This window comes from Polypterus senegalus, chromosome 5 (genome assembly GCF_016835505.1).
Source record: "Polypterus senegalus isolate Bchr_013 chromosome 5, ASM1683550v1, whole genome shotgun sequence".
NCBI lineage: Eukaryota > Metazoa > Chordata > Cladistia > Polypteriformes > Polypteridae > Polypterus > Polypterus senegalus.
In genome coordinates this window covers 65,943,646-65,963,783 of record NC_053158.1, presented here as the reverse complement: position 1 = coordinate 65,963,783, position 20,138 = coordinate 65,943,646, and the positions used below count along the sequence as shown (strand labels likewise).

At 36.3% G+C, this 20,138-nt stretch overlaps 1 protein-coding gene across 1 annotated transcript in view; it reads right to left on the bottom strand.

Annotated features, from left to right (window-relative positions):
• Window positions 1–20,138, bottom strand: part of cables1 (Cdk5 and Abl enzyme substrate 1) — a 97,072-nt gene that overhangs the window by 33,798 nt on the left and 43,136 nt on the right. The window contains exons 3-7 of the mRNA XM_039754731.1: window positions 19,466–19,558; window positions 13,297–13,374; window positions 8,913–9,018; window positions 2,032–2,188; window positions 1,119–1,222 (exon numbers count right to left, since the gene is read on the bottom strand). Of these exons, the coding sequence (XP_039610665.1) occupies window positions 1,119–1,222; window positions 2,032–2,188; window positions 8,913–9,018; window positions 13,297–13,374; window positions 19,466–19,558 (538 nt within the window). The remainder of the gene's footprint in view (window positions 1–1,118; window positions 1,223–2,031; window positions 2,189–8,912; window positions 9,019–13,296; window positions 13,375–19,465; window positions 19,559–20,138) is intronic.

The window sequence follows — 20,138 nt, the reverse complement described above, 5'->3', positions numbered from 1 at the left end:
TGGGCTCTGTATGCATGAAAATGGTAAAATAATTACATGTATGAGGCATTTCCATGTGGAAGAGATAATAATTTGCTCTAGGATCTAGGAGTAGGTAGCTAAAAAATGCAGGAAACGATCTCTACTAAATTTTAAAACAAACCTAAGGATGCATTTCATTTTTCATACAGTTGTTAATTTTAAAATACAAAGTTAAAAAGCTTGTCCAGCATTTGAGTGGAATTCCTTATAGTAACACAATCATCACACGTTTAATAAAATTTATAGTTAGAAGTATCACTATCTACAGTAAAGTACATTATAATGTTCCAAAAACGCAGATCTTTTTAATACATAAACTATCATTTTCAGTAATTCAAGGGCTACATATTACCTTTGAAGGATTACGAGCATAATGAATAATAGTTTGAGTAAAGAAATTTGCATATCAAAATGTGCAATCACTATATATTGGCATATTTACTTTACATTCTTTTGTGCACAGGTAACATGTCAATGGACCTCCATAGCTTTAAAAATAATTAAAACTAATGTCTTGCTTCTGATTTATAGCAGATATGATAAGAATGAAAAATAAAAGCAGGTGTGACCACAAACATGAGTTGTTGCTGTCAAGAAAATCATAATTGGATACAAGATATGAGGGTCTGAATAATTTGAATTACAAAGCAGTTAAAAGACAAACACACTGTCTCCCACTACAAAATGACATTACTGATAAAGGCAGCATTTTTAGACTGGTATGTATAATAACAAATGGTCTGTACTTGCCAAGAACGGCTCTTTCATAAGACAGATCATTTGTTTATTTCAAAGTTTCAAAACAAGTTTGAAAATTTCCCAATGTGAGATAAAACCTATATAGACAATGACTTTCCAAGTATTAATCTGATTGCCGTACATGCTGTCTATAGAAATATTGGGGGAAGGTGTCACTTTGAAGGGTTACTACAGGCAATACCTGTGACATGGTTAGCTATAAAGATAAAAAGATAGAAGAGCGAAACCTTTTGACAATGCTGACACCACAGTTAGTATAATGAGAATTTAAGTAATTTTCCCTTCATTCACAAATTTCAATAACACTATTTTGTATATGCTTCTTCAGATGCACTTACCATGTAGGATGGGAAAATGAGCACCCGTTTATGTTTTCCACAGGGCCACTGTGGGTCATCCAGTAGGTTTGGATCATATTCTAAAAATTCTCCAATGTCATTCCCTGCAGAAGAGGAACAGCATAATAATTAAAACATGTACCTGTTTAATTTGATTATTGAAGTTAACGAAGTTTGAACGCACATGAAAATGCATTACTCTAAGATAGAAGAAACAAATAACCTGGCATGAAAATTTTATAAACAATATAATACATTTAAATAAAAAGTGATTTTTATATTAACAATGTAAAGGCCTGTATAGCACATGAATTATGCATTGTAAATCATAGTGTCCACAACAAGCCAACAACGGTCTGTATTTTTGCCTCTTTCCACCTTTCAATTTAGGACCTTCTAGTAAAAGACTGACCATACTTTAAAAAAGAATAAGACAACATTTAAAATCTGGTTTGAATGCTGCATACCAGCACCGAACAAAACTAAAAGTCCAACATTTAACAGAGCTTCCAGGCACTACAATTACTCTACATTTCAGACAGAGGAAAGTTAGCAGAGTGCCTAAACACCAGCTTAAAGGTTACAAGGTTGCAAAGTCTCTGAAAGTTACCATCTTAACACAATGGCCGAGATTAAAAAATAAACATAAAAAAAAAAAAAAAGAACCTGTTCAAAGTACAAAGTACAAAAGCTTCTGTAATGCTGTAGTTTAAAATGGATATTTTCTGCAATATTAACATAAACTAATGTATTGATACTATGAATTATTTTATGATAAAAACACAAAGCAATGTATGTCGTATTAAGAAAATGTTTTAAATATTAATTCTAAAATATTTCTCTCAGCTTTAAGTTGCCTCTCAATAAATCATTTTTTTTTAAACATTGATTTCAACAAAACAGACAGATGTACCTGTATCAATGCTCCCTTGAGCACTGTTGGCCCTGGCCAAATTAAGGCTGCGATGGCTTGTGTTGCGAAACTGGGAGAAAGAGGCAGTTGAATCAATGGTGTTTCTTCTCACACTCAAGGCATTGGTGGGATAAAGAAACTGGGTATACGAAACAGTCTGAGAGAAGGGGAAAAAAACAAAAACAACAAAGGAAAATTTTTTAATTACATATACACAATTTACATATATAAATATATAAGAGGACTGGGAAACAAAAAAAAATTAATCACATATGTACAATTAATCTCTTCTAACATTAAAACATGTAATTATAAAATTAATACATAAATCATGAAGTAAATAAACACTGAATTACAAATTTAATGTAGAATCAACACAAGGGAATAAAAAAAAAATGAATGGCATACTTTAAACTTAAACAATGACCTTAAACCTGAACTTTTAGAAAAAGAAAATGAGGCCAATGTATTAATATCAAATTGGCATAGCATATGACTAGGGAATCCATTCCAGGGGAATTCGGGAATCCCGGGCTCCCAGGGATGACACAGTGCACGGGCATCTCACATGTGAACGATTTTAGAATGACTGACACTTATTTTTAATAAAACTACTGCAATATGTTGACACCAATAAAAGACTAACCTTATCTACAAGCAGTTCATGCTGTCATATAAGTACATGTATCTAGTTCAGGGGTGCCCACACTTTTTCGGCTTGCGAGCTACTTTTAAAATGACCAGGTCAAAATGATCTACCTACATTAGAAATGGCATGCATACATATAGTACTAGGGTGTTGTATCGTGTTAGCCCTTATGAATGTAGAGAAAAGCCAAGCAAAATGACACCTTTTTTTGGCTAACTAAAAAGATTACAATATGCAAGCTTTCGAGGCAACTCAGGCCCCTTCTTCAGGCAAGATGTAAACATGGCTTGTGATTACATCTTGCCTGAAGAAGGACCCAAGTTGCCTCAGCTACATATTGTAATCTTTTAGTTAGCCAATAAAAGCTGTCATTTTTTGCTTTCTCTATATATATATAATATAATATAATATAATATAATATAATATAATATAATATAATATAATATAATATATATACTAATAAAATACCATATACTAGCAAAATACATGGAGTAGCGGAGTGTGTTAAAGAAGTTATGAAAAAGAAAAGGAAACATTTTAAAAATAATGTAACATGATTGTCAATGTAATTGTTTTGTCACTGTTATGAGTATTGCCGTCATCAAGGATTTGATAATTATTATTTCTTTCAATCAGGTTTGTATTTGGAGGACATGTTGTGTTCAAGTTACATTCTGTGTTTGTTAACCGTTGTAAAGATAATAGGTTTCATTCATCGAAGTGTTCACTACCCAAATTGATACTCGTGAAATTTAACAGGCATTCCTGGTATTAAGTTGTGGATTTGCCTGCAAATATTTAGCGGCAGCGTGTCTATGAACTTAATTTAAACTTAAGCTTTACACCTTGCTTTCCTATTGATATGACTACAAAGGCTTGTTCAGCTTCAGAGGGTTGTTCCTTTCTTACTGCATTAATAAACAGCTCGTCTTCCTCTTTATCTGAGACATCACACACTGCATGCATGGGTTTACCTTTCCCAGTCCTGCAAACTTTAGTAAAGTGGTTCAATTTACCACATTTTTTACACTGTCTTCCTTTAGCTGGACATTGACTTTTTCCACCATGTGCTTTGTTTCCGCAGTAGCTGCACTTATGAATATGCTTGTATGCGTCACTCGCTTCATATTCTTTTGTTGCCTTCTCAATTGTGTAATGCGTTTTTTGTTCAGCGCTCTTTGGAGCTCTTGCTTGTTGTCTGCGTACTACGTTCAGTCAGTTCACGTGAGCCGCTCAGAGTACATGCATTGAAGGTTCTCAGATGTGCTTGTGCTATCTCGTGCTATCTTGCGATGTCCACAGCTTTATTTAATGTTAGCTAAGACCCGGTACTTAAAAGTTTCTCTCACACTTTTGCTGAGTTTGTGCCAAATACTAGTCTATCCCTGACCATCTCATCTTAGTTTGCATAAGCACAGTCCCTCACTAGCAATTTCAACTCTGTTACAAAGTGATCAAATGTCTCGTTTATACCCTGCGTCTTCTCATTAAACTTGTATCTCGCGAATATCGTATTCGTCTTAAGCATGACAAACGCCTCAAAACGGTCATAATACGTTTTCAGTACCTTGGCTTCCTCCTGCGTGAGAGTCAATGTGTTAAAAATGTTTCTTCCTTTTTCCCCAGTCCATAGGAGCAGGTAGCTGCATTTCTCACTCTTGTCTTTGCCTTTTAGCGGGCCACAAAACATCAGCTCCACGTGCTGTCGGAACTTTTTCCATTCTCCCGGCAGGTTAAGAGAATCCCAGTCAATTCGTGGCGAGGGAACTCCAACAAAATCCATGACTGTCCTCTATTCTGACACCATGTCTTGTTTTCACAAATTGTGAAAAATGAAATGATGGCGAGACTTTCTTTTAAAGTATGCAGGGGAACTTTGTTTACTACAGCTCTTGCATTCACAGCATCCATGCTCTAAATTAATTTCGATAATAGTAACCTTGAGGTCCCTTTATCTGGTGCCTTCCTGATGACATAGGTGCCTAAACCATGCCTGATAGTAATACATTTCAATGACATATAAATATTACAGTGATCACCTCGATAGACATCTCACCACCCAAATCACTACTCGTGAATGTAAGATGTTTAACAGGCATACCCGGTATTAACTTTTTGATTTGCCTGTGAATATTTAGTGGCAGTGTGTCTATTGGATTGCTGCTGATAGATGGCCTTATATGGGCAGGCACTCAATTACATGGGAGGCGTGGGTATCGGGGACGCAATATAGACAGGCAGCCAACTATGTAGGAGGCATGGTGATGGGGGACGAAACTCCACCACACACAGCGACCGAGCTGCAGGCTATGGCCGTATATACTGTAAGTAGGATTTACTTATGACCGTTACGTGTAGAATTTCAAAATGAAACCTGCTTAACTGTTGCAAGTAAGCTGTAAGGAATGAGCCTGCCAAATTTCAGCCTTCTACCTACACGGGAAGTTGGAGAATTAGTGATGAGTCAGTCAGTCAGTCAGTGAGGGCTTTGCCTTTTATTAGTACAGTTTTGCATAGTTTTACTGTCAAATAATGCAAAGAGTACGCAACACGTGTTTCGCCCTTTATGTTGCGCCACGTTGTGTGTGGTTTGTTTATTTGGCAGCATGTAGATCGGGGTAATTACATTCATGGCATTCATAGTCTGAATCACAATCTGATTGTATGGGTGGTTATCTACCAGGTAACGCTTGTGTCGGCGAAAATCATCCACGGTGCTCTCTTCAATTGCAAGAAGCAGATCATAGAATGTTGCAAAGTTTTACTGTCAAATAATGCAAAGAGTATGCGACACGTGTTTCGCCCTAATTCTGGGCTCATCAGGCGTACACACTCACTGCACCCCCTCTTGGGAATCGAACCTCGAACGTCAGAGGCAAAGCCACGGCGTGTGGTTCGTTTATTTGACAGCATGTAGGTCAGGGTAATTACATTCATGGCATTCGTAGTCTGAATCACAATCTGATTATATTGGTGCATGTGGGATGACCAGTGTGTTATTAGAAAAGAGATCTCAGACTGGCCGCCCTGTATGTCAATCAAGTGGAAAATGCCATATATAGGATATATGATAGACTAACGTTTAAAAATTTTTTTTTGAATGCAACTACCTGATCAGATACTGATACACTTGTTCAAAACAACGCCCGCACTTGCCGTTGCTCTGAAACACCGCCATTTCAGCTTTTACTGATGCATCCAGTTTCTTGTCATCATTCTGTGATGGCAAGTTTCTTGGCACAGATAATGCAGATGCAACAGACTGACGTATTGCAATTTCAAGTTGCTGTTCAAAGCTGTTGTCTGACAGACGTCAATGAAGTCTGCCCGGTCCCGGCATTCGTTAGCTGCAGAGTGCAGTCTTAGTCGGAGCCTGGAGACTGACGACTGCTGCTCTTTGATTGAAACAATCTACAACACACTACACCGTGGGCCAAAATACAGTGCCACTTAACTATATTCAACTATAACTGTTATTTCTTGATCGATTTTTACACGCTATATATGTGAGCTTGCCCATTCCCGGTTTCCTGGGAATTACAGCAGTTTCATTCCCGGGAATGGATTCCTTACATATGACACAGATGTACCAAAGTAAAAATGACACAATTGAAATGCACTGCTGAAGGCCGAGTTAATTGAAAGAATAAGCATCTCTTAAAAGACATACATTAAAACTTGTGTTAAAACTCTGTAAATACTATCCTCAATTGTTCATCAGAATCAACTACTTGATAACTACACTCTACACAAGTGTTTTTCAACTGGTGCACCATGGAAATAACAGTGTAGTGCCCCTGGGTTGTGACCTGAGAGAGACATGCTCCTCAGGTAGTTGAGACCTGTCTAAGGAGGACTGGACTACCTAGAGAAGCTGACAAGCGGTGATTGATTTTGCAGACACAGCACTTAAAGAGCACTTTAGCAGCCAGGACGTCGGGGGTCCATCCGCCTGGGTGCACGTTTGCAACTCTCACAGAGCCCAGTGACAAAGGGCATACAAGTTGCCTCTGATCCTAGGTTAATGGAGTGAGGTAGAGTGAGGACTGCCTATGTGTGCAGGGAAAGGGACAAAGCAGCTGGAAAATGCATCCAAAATGCACACTAAGTGGTGTATTTGTGAATGGCAATCTCTGAGCTGCTTTTTTGGCTGCTCCCATCCCGCATCTTTGGGCAGTTTAGCAAGTGTATAGAATTTATGCTTTTGCGGGTGGTAGAATAGTGGTGTGCCTTTTTGATTTTTGGGTTACAAAGTGTGCCACCACAGAAAAATAGATACAAACCACTGCTCTGCCTACACCTTTGCTCTAGGCACACTACAAAAGATCTCCAGTACTGCTGTCTCACTTAAACTGACACCATGCATTACTTGGATGGTTATGTTGCATTGTTTGCATAAATTAGCCAAGATATTGCAAATTTGAATCATGGGTAGGGATAATCATTACACTTTTATTTTGTGGAATTTTGTGATTATATTAGGGCAATTAGCACTCTCAGCTGGTGGCAGATTAGTGAGTTAAATAAAAAGATACTAGAGTTTTTGGTTTTACTGCCACTCAAACAGAACTTATTTAGCACTTATGTGATAAGATATTGATTCAATCTTCTTACAGAAATATGAAATAGGGAAAAAAAAAAAAGTGTGTAATTTTTACCTTCACAACAGGACTGCCATACCTCCACCCCCCACCTATGTCAGTACGTATAAATCAAGAAAATGAACACCAATGCTACGTATGTATTGACGTAGCATATAGTTGTGAAACACGTAAAACAAAATGGTAAATCTTTAATTTAACATTAAAGTTAGTATATAAATACAGTAACTGAATGTATATGTAATTCTGAGTATACACTTAAATTATTTGCATTATTGTTTCGTAATGTTAAAAAAAAAAATTAAAATGACACCCAGACTAAAGCTTTACCTGAGGCGTTTGCCTCGTTGCCAGCCCTGGGTGCTACAGTATTTTTGAAATGCATTAACAGGCCATATTTATTGCAAAAATTCATGTGTTAACTTTCCTAGGCCTGTGACACAGTTTGTACATTTGTAGCTGGAAATCCACACAGGGAGGAAATAAATCACATATCTTAAAATAGTTTTTTATTCCTAAGCCTTCGATTTCTACCAGGAGTCCGCATCATCAGAAGAAACTGATTAGACTTACAGGAACCCAAGGCAATATATACCAAATAAGGAGGGGAGGATAGGTGGATGTGGGCGGGATTGGTGAAGTGGGGTTAGGAGGGTGTTAGTCACAAAGTCTTGTTTATTATTTGCATGTTCTTCTTTTCAAGCCTGATGATTCCTGGTAGGAATCAAAAGCTTAGGAATAAAATACTATTTTATGATACAGGAGAAAGTAGGGTGAAATGACACCTTTCATTGGCTAACTTTTATTGGCAGAGTTGCTTCTGTCGAAAATTTGCACGTTCTCAGTATGTTCATAATTGTATGCTTCCAAAATCCAAATAAATACTGCTGGGTTGGCTAGCAACACTAAATTGCTCTATAGTGAGTGTAGGGATGCATCCTGCTTTGTTTCTAATGCGGCCTGGAAAGGCACCAGGGCCCAGTCACCTTACTAGAAAAACTCTACTGAAGTCAAAGGGTAGAATTATTATGAAACTGCTTTTAATCATTATATGCTTCTCGAGGGTAAAGCTGAACACCTTTTGAGATAAAAGTGTACCAACAAAAACTAAAATACTGAAAGCACAAGTACTTTCCCGTTTTTTATCTTTATATTTTTAACCTGCTTTGAAAAAAACTCTTCTTTTTCTCTTTCAAGTGTTTGTTAAGTTGTAAATAAAAAGACAGGAGCACAGTAGTGCAATATACATTTTTACATTTATTGTTTTGGCAGCTTCCTGTACTGCTAATGCAGTACTTTAGGCAAAATGAAAAGTTTTATCTAAAATACCAAAAGTGGCTAGATCTCAGCAGTTTCTATGGAGCATTTTGTAATCAGGGCTGGTTCTGCTACCACATATCCCCCAAAAAACTGTTTCTGCTATGTAATGTACATAAAGAGGAATCACTGCAAAAGCACACACAGTTTACTACAAATGTTCATGTTATTCCAGAATACAGAAGTGTGCTGAATTTAAAGAAAACAAGATGCACATCAACTAAAACATTTGTATACTAATATAAAATGTTCTGTCCTCAGGTGAAAGTAAAACTCTGTTTCACAAGAAAATACATTTACTAGAAAATACTCACCTTTCCATCAGCTCCCAGCTCAACACCCTCAAGCCCAATCACCATTTCCTTAGCACCTACTCCTCCAGATGGGTGACGCTGGCGTCCACCTTCCACCTTCATGTCCCTAAAGAGAAAACTAGGGCAATAACTATAAACAACTTATCTTCTTACATTTAATGCTGCAAAAATGAAAATACTCAAAAGAGCAGATGTCACAAACAGGATAATCATGAAACAGAAAATGGCTTTAAAAATCAAATGTATTATTTTGTACCTAGTACAATGAGAAATCTTCATGAATCAGTAATTTGTTTTTTCAATTTTCATTATACATTAAACAAGAATATCAAGTTAAAGGTTCTAAGTCGTAGCCATTCCCAGTAACGTCAAATAAAATTTGATGGGCCCTAAAGGAAAAATTAAATCTAGCCCTCATCTTGAGACTGAATTGAATTAATATATGATCACTATCATTGAGACAAGTTAAGCATGTAAGCTTCACAAGTCAAAACTAAGCTTTATGAAGATGTAGGTATTACAACACCATTAAACTTTTTATGCCTTTGTCAAGCGAACAAGTATTTTAATAACAAAGCCCTGCAAAACAACAACTATGCAGTCACTATTGGTCCCCCATACTCAATCAACTCTACCGATTGCAATGTCGATAATTATGCCATTGACCAGTCCCATTTCCAGAGGAACAGTGTTCTACTGTAGTTCAGGTTATCCCATTTTAATAAATGTCTTTCCTTATGTTTTGTATGCTTTCTTTTTAAGCAGATTGTAGATTCTTTGAAACATTTATTTCCATTGGGCTACAACATTTTCATGAGTTGCAGTTCTATCACAAACATCAAGCAAAGCTAACCTTTTTTTTTGCTTATACTATTACACTGAAATGTAAGAAACAAGGAATTTTAATGTTGTATTGTGTAATCATTTCTATCACTATACTTGAAACACTGTTGTTTTTATAGGGATTTTTTTTCTTTTATTACATTTCCTGTTGGAAGTAATACTATGGCATGTGCAGCAATGAAGAATCAAATTAAAAAAACAAATAGTATTTTTCTCAATTACCAGCTTGTGATGTGTTGGTTTTAATATTTTTTTTTAAGGATGACAAAGTAAAAATACATCTTTCTTGCAGGCTGTGACACAAAAAAACCAAAAAAAAAACACTTTCCAGTCACAGACTCTACTCCAGAGCATTATCACCCTCAGTCAGGAGAGTTGTGCAATCTGTGAGAGGAGTTCATTCAAAGATCTTCTCAAAAAAGACATTGCTGGCTATAGCATTGGTTTATTCTGAATATGGATAATCAATTTTTTCCAAAAGGCTGGCACCATTTCACAAACACCCAACCACTGAAACAGTTTCTTATTTGTGTATTAAGGGTGTGATAACTGGTCTGCACATATTTGACAATTCTGCAACTGATTTTGTCTGGCCTATGAGATTTACCTGTATTTACTTGTTTACAATAAGAACTAACAGCACCAACAGTTAATTCAAAATCTGCAGCAACTATTTAATCAAGAACAACCAAAGACTACCAATACAACATTTGTATTAGAATCACAACAGAAACTATTCTGTTCATTTGTTAAAAAAAAAAAAAAATAAATAATTGCTGAATACACTCCCACTGGCCCAATTATTAAACAAGAGTTCTGATATTTTGCAGTCAGCAAGCATGTTCACAATCTTTTTTGGCAAAATTTTACTCTCTTACCTGTCCCGCCCCCCATTTAAATAGTATTCCTTCTTACTAGGCCTGGGCAATATATTGAGTGCCACAATATGAACAATGTTTTTTTAACACATCACTTGAAAATAAAACTATTGTGATATATTAATTAAACTTTCATTTAATCGGGCAACTGCAACATGTGACGTCAACAGCAGTGGGCAGACGTAGCAAGGCAACTTCAGACAAATAAACATGACAGAAAGCACTACTGTAGATCTATGGTGTATAAGGAAATTAGTTTTGACTTTGTTTAGAGCTAACATGTCATTTTATATATATAGCGGTTTAAACAAGCATTGTCACAAAGCAGCTTTAAAAATATAATGTTGCATAAAAAAAGAACAAATGCTATATATAGTATACAGAGTTCTTACATCATCTTGCACTTGTTTTGTTCCGTGGTTTCCAAGATAAGCTCCAGTGTTTCTGCCTCATTGTTTACGTTCCCCACCTGTCCTCTGATGGACTAGCGCCGAGTCTCTGCCTAGATTATACCTTTTCTAACGATGATTTGGATTTGTTAGTTCCGAGTAAACAACATGTGCAAGGCCACCCCAGTTTCTGTCCCATTATTATAAATTACTAGTTCATTTTTCAGTTCTTACTGACTTTAAAAAAAAAACAAAAAAACAGTGCAGAATAGTTGGTTTTGTATACTGAGATATCACAATGGCTTCGGCAGCATGATGCTGCTCAGTCATGTTGCTTTTTGTAGCAGGCATGATCAGTGACGTGGTCAAAATGACCAATAACTTGGATCCCTCTGGGCTCAGTGGAAAATGTGGGCATTGTGACTAAAGCTCATCTCCTGCTTAGTAACAATGGATGGAACAGAGGCAGAAGTGGGTAGTGCAGTTCGAACAATTTAGTAGCAAAAAGAACAAATGTGATATTTATCATTTGGAAATTGTGTGGCTACAGACAGAATGACACAGAACAAAAGAATGTTATATGCAGATCTGTTTGCTCTTGCCCTGGTTTATTTGTTCACAAAACACAGCTTAAAATTAAAAATGTTTCAAACATGCTCTTTTGAAGTTTTTTTTTTTTGGTCAGTTGTTAACTACTTTTGTATATGATTTGAAACTGGAAAAAATGAAAATCCTCACTTAAGAGGATCTGTTCAAAACTTTCAAAATATGGTAAGACCTAATGAATCAAATGTTAGAATAAGCATTTACATCAGGGAAAAGGCAGTTTCTCCTTTCTTTGTGTTTTTAAAGGGTTGCTTGTGCTGTTGGCTCTCCTCGTTCTCTTGAGCGAGGTCTGATTTCTGATCTATCAAGTTGGACTTGATTGTATGGAATATTTTCTTTAAATAAAATCAATAAAATAAAAAAAAAAAAACAGATTAAAAATAAAAATGCTTCAATATTCAATTTTTTTTATGGACAGCAGATCTACTAAAGTATTCAAAGCACCTACTCCTACACTACCTAAATACATTCAGAGAACTGGCTTTCCTGCTTTTATGCATTTCTTGGGATAATGTGTAGATTATGTTTATGCCTGTGCTATTATAAAGTAAAGCATATAGCAAGTTATTACTGTGCAATTAGATTCATATAATTAAACAGAAGAACAATATAACTGAACTGGATAACTGTATAAGAAAAAACATTGACGCATATTGTATATCGACATTTGGCCCAAAAATATTATGATACGAATTTTGATCCATATCACCAAGACCCACTTCTGATTCAAAAATAAAATTGTTCTAAATCAGTAGTTATCTGGAGTTCATGTTTTGGGTGAGGTTTATACTTTATTTTTAACGTCTACATCTTTACAATAACTTAATGTGCCCAAAAATATTTGTGAAGAGTGGCATCAGACACAAAAGATGTAGACAACCCCAAAACGCAAAAGACTTATCCAAAAAAAAAGGTTGGAGGTCACAAACAGAAAAAGCAAATCCAAAAAAAGCAAATGTAAGAACAGTAACAATAGCAACTAAGAATAGGATGAGAGGGACCAGGGGTTGAAGGCAGACATAGGTAAATTCTAGAAGATGGCATCCCATCCCATTCAAGACAACCAAGAAATTAACAATGTAAACAACACAATGTTTGATATTGTGAGCTTGTTGAGGCAAGTAATCTTTAATCTAAGATCCAGTAAACAATTTAATGTTATAATAAAGCACCAGATCGATACATTAAAGGAGTTGTGCTACTTCTTAAAACATACACACTCCAACATATATGTATTTTCCTTGCTTCAGTCCATCTTCTCAAGATGAATCCTGTCTAAAATTACAGCTGAATTGAAATCCATTACTGTTGGCTAGGTTTCTTAAATTCAATCTGGATTAATTTTGTCTCTGTGTGTACACTAATTAAATGTGAAGATTAGTAATTGTAGCACATATATTAAAATAATAAAAACATATTTAAAACATTAGAAAGGATTTGATATAGAAGGTGCACAAAACTCTCAGACTGGGCAACAATGAAACAATACCAATGGGCAATTTTTTATTTCTCAAACCAAGATCATAAAATCTAAAATACATTTGTCTATACTACACAAAACATGGCATCCACATTTGCTGAGAAATTGCTACTTTCAAGAGCAGGACCTTTTAAAGATATTTTAAAGGGCAAAGGTGACCACAATAATTAACATTTTTGAGTACATACCCAGTCTGACTGCAGTTCCGATATGGTAGTACTGAAAAGACACTACAGAAGGATCTTCGACCACTGATAAGAACTATCCTACAAAATAAAATTAAAGGCAATAAATTTAAAATCTCACTTATAAATATAAAACCTCAAATTCTGCTCTATACACTTTTGCTTAAGTTGAATGCTTTGGAAACCACGTAGTGAATGTGGTTTTTGTAACAGAAGCAATATAAAACAGAAAAGGACTGATCCGTTTCTTGGCTATCAATCACCAATAGCTAAAATCATCAAATCATACACTCTTACTGCCACTTACTTATTTTCACTCTAAACAAATATTACTGCTGTTATTTCAACCTTTTACTCTCCTTTATTATCCTATTCTAAACTCTGTTAGACAACAGTCCATCTATTCTGCCTGCAAATTTTCACTTTAAAAAATAAGACACCATACAATGTTTTTTTGATTTCATTTAAAAGATAACAGCCTGTTACCTAAACCCTTCATCACTAAACTGCAACTGCATTCAAACAATCTTATTTTCTTAAAACATATTAGAATATTGTATGTATTATTAAAAAAAATGTAGCAGGATCAAACAACAAAAACACAATTTAAATAGCCTTCAATTTTCCAAGCCTCAACCAGTTCAGATTAACTGGGATCACAAACTTATCCCAGCAGGTTTGAGTACAATGTGGGAGAACTAGCTGGACATGGTGTGTGTCTATTGCATGGTACATTCTTGCAAACAGTGATACTTACCCTGGGCTAGTTCAAAGTTGCCAATTAATCTGAAACAAAAATCTTTAGAATGGGGAAAGGAATACCAAATTACATAAGAGAAAAAAAAAAAACCCTCTTACAGACCTTGGGAAGAAATGAAAAATTCCAAATGGACAAATAAGGAGTTGGGGATTCAAACCTAGTATCCACAAACCTTTCTGCAAAGACACATTTTCTAAAGCTGAAATTTTATAAAAGTAGGAGCTGTTAAATATGCAATGGCCTTGGACATTAAAATCAATCCTAAAACTAATGTTAATTGCATCATTCTTGCGGAGGTTGGAATGCTCTGTGAAATCTTATGATTTAGAAGGTCCCACAGTAGCACATTATTAAGTGATTAACATAAAGGTTATTTAAATGGATAAATAAAAAGCCAATTGAAACTGCAGTATGACTTCATACATGCTCATTCATGTACCCCCTCCTAGAGATATTTACAACTATGTGGGCTGGAAATACATGCTGGTGTTGGGGGTACCCCTGGGAAATTGGTCCAAGGTTTGGAGCCAGACAAAGAATAGTCAAATATTGTCACTCATGAATATTTTAATTAAACTTTTTACTTAGCAGGGATACCGGGACCTGCTCACCAGCAAGTGCCTAATGGGTGGGTAACCATATAATCCAGTTGAGATCCATGAAGCCCCTTGCTACCCATAAAACAAAAAGAGTGCTGGCTAGGTACAAAGCCAGTTGGGTGACCGGCAAGGGTGGGATGGTTTTTGTCATGGCTAGTTTTATTCTCTCTTTTACAAGGTTTCAGAGAAGTTTTATTTATTTATTAATCTTAGGTTGAACAGTTCTTAGTGGTCTGGAAGTAGAGCAGTTAAGTGAGCGACAGCGTAAGGGTTCATTAATACAGGGAAATACAAACAGTGCGAGTGCAGACCTTTCAAGTAACGAATAAGGAGCGCAAACAAGGAGAACAAAGAGGGAAAATTTAAAGTTAACCTCATAAAAGGACAAACAGAAAGCAGGCGAGAGGGAGAATATTACAGAAGCTTAAGGGGCCAGAATGTGTAAAACAGCTGAAGCAGTTCTATAATAAAATTTCTTTGGCTTACATTTTTTAGTTGGACCATTTTAGTTAAATCATTTAATATTTAAAAAAAAAAAAGAAAGAAAAACTTAAGGTAGTTTTAGGAATCCTAAATTAATTTTTAATAATGAGGCCAGTGCAAAGCAGGTCCTGTTTTATGCTGGACTTTTTAGATGATGGCTTGGAGTAGCCAGTCATCAATGAGGGCTACACCTGTAGGAGATGCCAGCTGATACAGCACATGAAGCTCAGGGTCAAACCTGAAGAAGAAGAAGGCTGGCCCTCATTGAATTAGCAGAACAGGCCCAAGTGTCCTTTAGAGAGATAGTGTACACCCCTAAGGTGGCACGGAAGGAGATCCCAGACCAGACATTTAGAGATAGGTGGGTCACGGTTACAAGGTGTAAAGTACAGGGTGCACACTTTCCGGGGGCATCAACCCCAGAATTAGGATTGTTTAAACTCAACTCGGAATAGGGGTTCAGTAATTTTAGGAAAGTCAGGTTTAGTACTCTACACTGAGTACCAAACAACAATGCAGAAATAATGCATAGTAATGCAAATTCTCTCACTGTTTAAATGTACAGTAGAAGGAGTAACATTAAAAATAGCTTGCTTTATTGATAGAAGTATCAAAAAAATAAGGCAAGGGAGTCACAGTTGTAGGTAGCAGAGCATAATTATGATATTATAGCAAAAATGGAAACCTGGCTAAATAACAAAAATGAGTGTGAGCATAACATATAGGAACACACATTTTTTAGGAAGGATAGAGAGAACCAAAAAGGAGTTGGGGTTACTGTTTATGTCAAACAGAATTTAAATGCAAATCCTCCTCAGTTGGATGATGAGCCCCCTCTTAGTGAGGACATGTGGCTTTGCCTGGAAAGCATTTGGGAATGAGGCCTTATATTAGGATAGCATAGTGGTGTTAGACCACCCAATGCAGACAGCAATTTTAACACACATCTTTTTTGTAATATTAAAAAGGCAGGTTCACATAGTCATGGGGGACTTTAATTATCCAAATATTAACTGGGATAACCTTGCAAATAGCAGAGGACAAGAGTAGGAGTTTTAAGAAGTAATCAGTAACTGTTTTTATAACACAGTATGTTAAAGCACCAACATGGGGTGAAGCCAGTCTGGATTTAGTATTTTGTAATAATCATGATAGAATTGAGGGTGTAGAGACGATTGAACCATTAGAGTCAAGTGACCATAATATAATACAGTTCTCAGTGTTTTGTAAGAGTGCAGATACAAAGACTAAAATTGTTAAGTTTAACTTTGGTAGGGCAAATTTTAAGCAAATGCAGCAAAGTCTAAGTAGGATAGACTTGGATAAGCTTTTAAAGGCAGAGACAGTCAAGGAGCAGTGGAACAGGTTTAAAAATAATTTACATGTAATCCAGGACAGTTACATACCAAAATTTGGAATTAATAGGAAATTTAGGTTGCAAAGGAAAAAACAGCTGTATATGGTGTTTAAGACTAATAACTCCAAGGTGAATTGTTGGGCATATAAGAACTTGAGGGCAACCATTAAGAAGGATATTAGGAAGGCTAAAGACAGCTGTAGTGGAATATAGTAGATAAGGGGAAAGATGACCCTAAAGAGATTCTTTCAGAAGTTTAGTAATAAAAGAACAGACAAGGAGGAGGTGAAGTGCACAAGGAATAGTTAAGTAAATGGGACTACTATGGAGGTTCTGAGTGATTTAGAAACTATAGAGGGAGAAATACTGCTCAGATTAAAAAGGCTGAAATGAAACAAATCACCAGGAAAGATAATATTTACCCACAAATTCTTAAGGAGGCTAGCAAAAACATATATAAACCCTGGAAAATGGCAAATATTATCCCATTATATAAAAGGGGTGACCGTGCAGATCCAAGCAACTATAGGCAAGTAAGCTTAAAGTGCAAAACAGGAAAATTAATGGAAGGAATTATTAAGCATAAGATTGAGCAGCATATGATAAGTACAGGAGTTTTTCTGAATAGTCAGCATGGGTTCGGAAGAGGAAAGTTGTGCTTTATCAACTTGCTAGAATTCTGTAAGCAATAAAAAGATATGATCAAAGTGCAGCTTATGATATTTATCATCTTGATTTTCAGAAAGCATTTGATAAGGTGGCACATGAGAGGTTAAGAATCAAACTAAAAGAAGTGGGAGTTCAGGGTGATGTTTGTAGATTAGTGCAGAATTGGCACAAACAAAGGAAGCAAGGGACCTTTCCTTAATTGGCTGATGTTAAGAGAGGTGCTCCACAGGGGTCAGTGCTAGGGCCGCTGGTATTTTTAATAAATATATTACAATCTAAACCATTTATAAGTATCAAGCTGGTTAAGTTTGAAGATGATACCAAGATAGGTGGATTGGCAGATAATTTGGAATCTGTTAAATCATTGCAGAATGATTTGGACACCATAGAGGCATAGGCAGATTTGTGGCACATGAAATTTCATCTCAGTAAATGTAAAATATTACACATAAAGGAATAAAAATTTTAGGTTAGCGTACACAGTGGGTAGGTCTGAAAATCGAGAGTACACCTTATGAGAAGGATTTAGGAGTATTAATGGACTCTACGCTACCAACTTCCAGTGTTCAAAAACCATTAAGAAGGCAAACAGAATGTTACTGTAGCATGATGTGTGGAGTCCAAGTCCAAGGAGGTTATGCTTAGCTTTATAACACACTGGTGAGGCCTCATCTGGAGTACTGTGTGCAGTACGGTGCACAGGATACAAAAAGGACATAGCAGTGCTAGAAAATGTCCAGAGAAGAGAGACAAGGCTCATTGTATGGCTACAAGGGATGAATTATGAAGAAAGGTTAAAAGAGCTGAGCCTTTTCAGTTTAAGCAAAAGAAGACTAAGAGGTGACATGTTTAAAATTATGAAGTTTATTAGTACAGTGGACTGAGACTTATTTTAAAATGAGTTCATCAAGAACATAGAGACATGGTTGGAAACTTGTTAAGGGTAAATTTCGCACAAACAGTAGGAAGTTTTTTTTACACAGAGAACCATAGACACTTGGAATGAGCTACCAAGTAGCATGGTAGACAAACTTGAAGGACTTTAAAAACTAGACTTGATGTTTTTTAGACAAATTAACTGGATAGGACTGGCAAGCTATGTTGGGCTGAATGGCCGGTTCTTGTCAGATTGTTGTAATAAGCTTTGTTCTTTCCAAGGCTACCCCCGAAACCTTAGCGACCCATCCATCCATCCATCCATTTTCTAACCCGCTGAATCCGAATACAGGGTCACGGGGGTCTGCTGGAGCCAATCCCAGCCAACACAGGGCACAAGGCAGGAACCAATCCAGGGCAGGGTGCCAACCCACCGCAGGACACACACAAACACACCCACACACCAAGCACACACTAGGGCCAATTTAGAATCACTAATCCACCTAACCTGCATGTCTTTGGATTGTGGGAGGAAACCGGAGTGCCCGGAGGAAACCCATGCAGACACGGGGAGAACATGCAAACTCCACGCAGGGAGGACCCGGGAAGCGAACCCGGGTCTCCTAACTGCGAGGCAGCAGCGCTACCACTGCGCCACCGTGCCGCCCCCTTAGTGACCCATCGCCAGATAATCATCCATTCAGAAATTTCAGATTTAACTTTCAACAGTAGAAATGTCTAATAACTGGTCTCAAATTAGAACTTATTTAAAAAGTCTGGACAGCAAAGTATATCATTAAAGTTAGAGTTGCTAAAAAAAAGTAGTTATTTAACATCTCATCTTTATATAATTCAATTCAAAACAAGTTGAATTTTGTTTTTACAGTTACCAAATTTTTGCTGTTAATCAATGACAAAAAAAAAAGTAATTGCAAGAAGATTTCATTTTGCAACACAATAACATTTCAACATTTTAACAGAATTTTCTGTTGGACTGTGTTGAAGAATTTACAACTGTGGAGATCTGGGTCTGTATCGAAGAAGTGACACTTCATATGATTGACATAACAAAGGGGTGACATAAATACCGTATTAAAGGAGTGACATTTTATTGGAGTGACATAATGAGTCACCTACCACACACAACTGAAAGTATGCTTGCCAAAACAATCGGTGTCGCCTCACCTACCACTTGGACGGTTGGTTGGGTGGTTGTCACTCCTTTGAAATTTGTATCTGAGGCTTCACTCCTTCGTTATGTCACTCCAATGACATGTCACTCCTTTGAACAGGACCGGGAGATCTACTTCCCTGCCACCCAACCATACCTACCAAATAAATAAGTTGGTTGCTAGAGTATGTTAACAGTATGCTGAATGATTCAAAAATTGTGGAACTAAGTAGCACAAAACATTTAATTTCCACTACCTGCCACTTCTGGTGTCATGTTGTCTCATATTCTTGATGAAGTGGACTTTCTTAAAGTTCTTTGGTCTTGGTGAACCTGATAGAGTGCGGCACCTTAAATTAAAATAAATAAATACATAAATAAATACAAAGACCCCAGTTGATTGCAGAACATTCTGATGAGGAATAAACAAACTTTCTTTGCAGGCACCTTGTAAAAATATCACTCTTCAAAATATCTAAGTGATAAAGTCTATGTTAGCTTAGATCATTATCAGTGGAGAAAAGACTGAATTCAGAACAAGATAGTTGTTTGTCTGTTCCCAGAACAAATACTTATTTTCCACTACTTTTAACTTTCAAATTGAAACAAACTTGGTGACTCATTTAATGTATATGTATCACTCAGATATTTTAGTTGTGCAATATAATACATTATTTCCTACAGAAACCTAATAAGCTAGTTAGTATTCAGCAGCTATTTGAAACAAAGAGTATTTTTGTTGAATGGGAGTAGGAGGAACTTGTTGCAATGCAAATGCATTTTGAATTTGAATTATCCGAATTATTAAAATGCAATTTACATCCTGTTTCATGTATTATAGGAAGAGTATAAAAGCTTACAAAATTATATTTTGGTTACACAACAGTTACTTTAAAATGGTAATATAAAACACAGTATTCAAGTGGACAA